General features: G+C 37.0%; 2 protein-coding genes across 6 annotated transcripts in view; one reads left to right on the top strand and one right to left on the bottom strand.

Annotated features, from left to right (window-relative positions):
* Nucleotides 1–2,274, bottom strand: part of LOC144856326 (uncharacterized) — a 33,096-nt gene extending 30,822 nt beyond the window's left edge. For all 4 annotated transcript variants that reach the window (XM_078714304.1, XM_078714303.1, XM_078714301.1 and 1 more), the window contains exon 1: nucleotides 1,958–2,274. In XM_078714304.1, coding sequence (XP_078570430.1) covers nucleotides 1,958–2,125 — 168 coding nt within the window. In that variant the 5' untranslated portion in view covers nucleotides 2,126–2,274. The remainder of the gene's footprint in view (nucleotides 1–1,957) is intronic.
* A 123-nt stretch (nucleotides 2,275–2,397) lies between these two features.
* On the top strand, nucleotides 2,398–5,564 carry LOC144855392 (tripartite motif-containing protein 2-like). 2 transcript variants are annotated; one of them, XM_078713240.1, is made up of 3 exons: nucleotides 2,398–2,482; nucleotides 3,316–4,213; nucleotides 4,315–5,564. In XM_078713240.1, the coding sequence occupies exons 2-3, from the start codon at nucleotides 3,322–3,324 to the stop codon at nucleotides 4,932–4,934; spliced, it is 1,512 nt and encodes a 503-aa protein (XP_078569366.1). In that variant the 5' UTR covers nucleotides 2,398–2,482; nucleotides 3,316–3,321; the 3' UTR covers nucleotides 4,935–5,564. The 2 variants fall into 2 exon arrangements, with proteins under 2 accessions (XP_078569366.1, XP_078569365.1); XM_078713239.1 differs by lacking the exon at nucleotides 2,398–2,482 and having other exon boundaries at nucleotides 2,762–4,213.
* Nucleotides 5,565–6,000: the final 436 nt, after the last annotated feature.

The raw sequence follows: 6,000 nt of genomic DNA on the forward strand, positions 1-6,000 counted from the left end.
TGATAAACAACCATATAAAAAACATACAGAACAAAAACATTTTACCAGGAAATTAACATTCAGCATCTTCGACAAAAACAAGCTAAAATATCATTTGCACCAAAGTTGATGCTGGTTGGATTTTGGAAGTACATTAAACTATACAGTAGTTTTAATTAGACTAATAAAACTGTCATAATAATAATAAAATAATATCGAACATTTATAAAGCGCTCTTTATCGGAGAGTCTCACAATGCAACAAGAAAAAAATAGCTATTGAAATACTGTAGGTGAGTTTTCAGGAGAGATTTAAATTGAAAAGGGGATGGAACAAGGAAGTTGATTCCAGATCTCTGGTAACTGAGCAAAGAAGCCCTTAGGCACGTATTTTAGGTTGGTACTAGGTGGTATTAACATAAGAGGATCTGTTTCAGAATGAACACCTCTGCGTAGTGGGACATTATGGTTCAATAAGATAATGGGGAGCAGTGCCATGTGCCACTTACAGTATATATGAAAAGATTGCAATCATGAATTCTGTTCTTAAAACAGTTGAACACACAATAAATGTAACCAATTGAACTAGATATTTAATTAAATATTTAATGTAGAGAATAGAGCATGTAAACGTAGCATTCAAATATTTATCCAATATTACCAATTTAATTTAATACTGGAAAATAACAAATCTTATCCCAAGATTAAAATGTTTGTAGATAGTCAAGCATGATCTTTGATAGTACCTTTGTGAGCAGCAAAGTAGTGTGACACACCCATCCTTTGACAAGGTAAATAACTACTGTATAATATAATATTTGAGCAATAATAGACAAATCCTTTACAGATGATCAAGTTTGTTTGGTGTCATCATTTTGATAAAATATTTGGGTTGGTATTGCGCTCATGGGCAGATACAAGACTGAGTTCATGCCACATTTTGTAAACACTAAGAGGTTTATTGATTGGGCAGGTAAGTACAAAAGGTCTATATTGATGCCATTGGAATATAAACACTACTTGTTAGGTTTAAAGGCCATCTATACAACATGTTCATAAACCTGTAACCAGGTTGTTATAGTCAGAGAGGGTTCTTTTTTTACAAAAGGGTAACTTAACAACAGCCTCCCCTCCTCCACCCACCTCCCCCTCACCAATATTGTGAACTAGACCTAAAGACTTATTTAGCCTACACTAGTCTTGTGGCCTGTATACTTATCTCATTTGTGAGAAATATTTCCCCAAAATAAAATGCGTATTTTATATGTAAGTATAATATATATTTTCACCAAATGATCCCTTTAACTCACAAGAGTATGAGAAAGGCTATATGTGAATCATGAATAACTGTACAGCCACATGTTCAGACATTCCAATTAACATTTTCAAGAGGTTTAGATATTGTTAACGAATTTGACGCATTATAAAGAAATTGCCGCGTTTTAATATCATCAAATGTACCTTGCGCAATCGGTATTTCAATGTTTACAGTATCAGAGGTGCGTCGTGCATTTTAGAATCTAATCGTATGTAATTAAGTATTAAATACACAAATAACCTTAAAAACAGAATTCATAAAGTGGGTTTGAAAAGTGGGTTTGAAAAATGTATAAAATATTGCAATGTTATTTAAAATAATTATACAGTATATAAAGTATTATATATAAGAGATTCTACCATGGACCTTTAATATGAAATAAATAGACATAAAAAGTACTGTATGTATGATTTCAAAGACATGGAATCCACCTGTCATATGCTATGCACTGCCTGTCTGAGTTAAATTCTGCATGATTGTACAATATTACCTGCTTGAAATCTATCAACAGGTGTGAATTAGTACCATTTTTAATATTCAATTGTACCTAGGCCTAGATCTTTATAGGTACTTATTACACTAACACAAGGTACAGCAAGACGACCCAAACACACCAAAACGAGGATGCCTTAGGCCTAGGTGTAACGAATTATAAACTTACCTCCAAGTAAAGGGCTGGCACATAGCCGATGCTGTTGTCACTTTCGGCACGCGCCGCCCACCACCGTTCATCTACCTTGTTAGTTATCTCAAACAGGTCGCCCTTTTTGAAACTTAAAACATCATCACGTTCTTTGACGTAGTCAAATTTTGCTTTAAAACGAGCCATCAAATCTTGTAAAATATAAACGGCTCAAACAGAAAAATGTATCATTTCCAAGATATAAAAACCAAGTGTATATTATAGGTTCCAATCAGGAAATACGTAGACCTGAACTCGCGTATATCCTAAGCCTTCACTTTTCAATGTTTTGAATAGAGCAGCAGACGACTGGTAGAGAGCGGAGCGACGACGTGGTGATCAACTTTCAGTTCAGGCGGTACTTAAAATTATAGAGGGCGGTCTCCGGATCTGTCACAAAACGTGTTTGTAATACTCCCTCTAGAGCTCCAAGGGGAATGTTATTGATGCCATTGCCATGTGGTTGTAATTTGAGATGAAGAGGTCGCGTCGAGGAGAACACGGGTGTGTAGAAAGCGACGACCTCGAATTGGACGACCCCAACGACCCGGGCGACCTCGAATTGGACGACCTAGAATTGGACGACCCATAACACGAAACCGACGACCCCTACAGCCTAGCCTAGCCTAGGCCTAAGTGTGGTATAACATCCCGAAGCCGAACATAGCCAAAGATCTTTAAACCATACCTTATATAATAATCGCAAGCAAGCAATTGATTGAAAAAATACAGAAATATCGCCATTTGATACTGAATGTGTCGACACGAACAAACGAACAGATATGGAACGCCAACGCCGCCGCTGAAAAAGGGGCCGTTTTGACCTGGTTTGCCATGTTTATGATATTTCGTGTGCTAATCGAGTCGAATGCAGTTTTAATGATGCACTCTTGGCGTTCCATATCTGTTCGTTTGTTCGTATCGACACATTCAGTATCTCAAATGGCGATATTTCTGTATTTTTTCAATCAATTGTTTGCTTGCGAGTATTATATAAGGTATGGTTTAAAGATCTTTGGCTATGTTCGGCTTCGGGATGTTATACCACACTTGGGCCTAGGCTAGGCTAGGCTATAAGGGTCGTCGGTTTCGTGTTATGGGTCGTCCAATTCTAGGTCGTCCAATTCGAGGTCGCCCGGGTCGTTGGAGTCGTCCAATTCGAGGTCGTCGCTTTCTACACACCCAGGAGAACACGCTACAAATAAGGAACGGCAACAAGTGTCAGACCTCTAATAATATTAAAAGAAGTGCTTTTTTCTCGTGTTTTTTTAAAGTTTTATTAAACAATGACGACTAATTCTTTGGAAGAGTTAAAGTCTGATTTCTTAAATTGTCAGATATGTATGGAGGAATGTGTGAAACCAAAACTACTGGAATGTCTTCACTTCTTTTGTGAGCATTGTCTTTCAAAATGGAAACGAAACAAGCGTATCGAGTGCCCGACGTGTAGAGAGGTGACCGTCTTGCACAATGGTTCCACATCAAGCCTCAAATCTATGTTTTTTGTGTCAAGCATGATCGACGCCATTAAGAGCAAGATGGAAAAAGTGAGTGACCATAGTGTGTCTGGTGGAAGTGGTAAGGTCAAATTCACAAACACAAGATGTCAATACCATGGTGAGCGTATGAATTTTTACTGCAAGAAGTGTCGCAAGCCGGTGTGCAGGGACTGCATAGTACTTGATCATCCCAAACCGAACCACTGGTGCGTGAATCTTTCTGAAGCTGCTTCACGTGCTAGACAGGATATTGAGCAAGGCATCGCAAAGATTGATGAAATGCAGACACAGCTTAGTGTAGCAGAGAGCAAACTGATGTTACGAGAAGGTGATGTAAAAGCGTCAGTTGCCAGGGCAGAGAGTGAACTGGAGAAGATTTATGATGCTTCGTTAAAAGCTCTGAAGACCAAACGTGACAACATTTCATCTCAGATTCAAGCATTGTCGGCCAATGATAAACGCCATCTCTCTGAAACAAAGTCAGCAATTTTTTCCAGTACGAAAACCCTGTCAAAATTGGCAGAGTTTTTCAGTAACTTGCAAGTAAATGGCGAGGAGTTTGACCTAGCGTACAGGCATGCAGATGTTCTGAAGAAGACTAATGAAATATCAGCAGTGAAAGTTCCGATGGTACAGCAACAATCCAGCAAAATTAGATTTCAACCAAATATGGTTTGTCTTGTAAGACAGAAAGCACCCTTGTCTACATTGGGCTTAGTTTCGGACCAGGAAATTGGTATGAATATTTATAATACTAACTATAAATCTACTTTTAATTGCATCTATTGATAGCACTGTACATTTTAAGTATTAATTGTTTCTTTTTATCGTTTTTAGATTTGAAGGTAGAGTTACGTCCATCTGACATGTGTAAAAACCAACAGGATTTTCTAGTTCGCGTTATCCGTCAAGCCTACAAGAATATAAGCCCAAAACAACCAAATGTGAAAACAACACCTGAAGAGTATAAGGAAATCATGGATACACGTATGCGCCACATAAGTAATAGATTAGGTGAGACATTCGGGGAATTTTGGATTTGTGTAATGGGTGGGAATTGTCTGTGCCTGTCCAAGTTTACCTATGGTCAAGTGGTTATCGTGAACGACTGCGAGAAGATCTTAGTCTGCAAACAACCGGATAATAGTTCAAGTATAAATTTGTCGTGTTATGAAGCCAGGGTTTTAGAAAGTAATGGTCATGATTCTCTCGATGCAAGAGTTTGCCGAATCGTCAATCGCGCAATCACAACATGTAAATATCGCGAGCGGCTTTGTAATGAACTCCGGAAGAGATTACAACAGTCGCTTCCGGGAAGAGAATGGCATGTCCTCTTGGCACACAATATTTCATTGGATGATTTCTTTGCGTGTGATACAGAATATTATGTCAAGCTGCAAGTAGCGGATGAAAAACTGGTCATATTTCAAATGAAAGAACATGATTGCTATTGTTAAGATTCTTATTTTTTAATCTGAAGGTATGGAAGTGGGTGGGGTATTAATGTATATAGTAAATCTTGCATTTCCAAATGTTTGTGTTAAGCCACTTACTTGATCTCTTCATAAGAAAAGACCATGTTATGTTTTAGAATTGCTTCTAACCTATTTTTACACAATTTTTATATTGACTTTCTTATTTTGATGCTTTATTATATACTGTATATAACAATAAATGTAGTCATCATTAACTTAAGAGTACAGTAGTCGCCAAGATAAACAATCATAAATAAACAAACATATTTAGATTGGAATGATGAATAATCCAAGTGTATAACAGATGTATACAGTACATACTGTAAATAGTAGCATATGGATATGTTGTATTCTTCTAGTAATGTATGTTCAATTACTTTAATCAGGGCCAAAATGCGATGCTTGAATTTCCAGTTGCTTCTGCCCAGTTCAGACACGGTTTGTACGTGGCTAAGCTTATTGTAGAAAAGAATGACAACCTTTTGGTTGATAACAGTATTGCCTTATATTGCTTTGTAATAAAACAAAAAAAATTTTCTTGGATTTGATTTGTGACAATAATATCTCTATCCTTGTAAAACAAATTAGTTAAATAAATTTGATAACACTTAACATTCTATTTGCATCTCATGGTGTGGGTTATTTCACCCAATTATGTTAGTATTAGTGTACTACTCAATGGGCAGCTTTTTGTAAATATATTGAGATTTTTGTGCGAAGTGAAATAATGTGACTGAAAACCAACCTATAAAGTGCATGGTCCATAGTTCTTCTCTCCACATCCAAAATCAGAGCGCAATATTGAAAAATATTATTAACATTAAACAATTGCAATGTATATTATAAACAAAATAATTAATTTACATACAGTACTTACCTTGTCAAATAAAATGGTTTCCGGCATGCTAAAAAAAGTATTCAATTCTGTCAATGCAAACAAAATAAACCCCCTCCCCTTGACAGATCCTGGCTACGGCCCTGCTAGTGGTAACATTCTTTGCGTCCAATGCCAACGTCAGGGGGAAGTCCCCGATGAAAGTACTTCCGG

Source organism: Antedon bifida, chromosome 11 (assembly GCF_963402885.1).
Source record: "Antedon bifida chromosome 11, ecAntBifi1.1, whole genome shotgun sequence".
NCBI lineage: Eukaryota > Metazoa > Echinodermata > Crinoidea > Comatulida > Antedonidae > Antedon > Antedon bifida.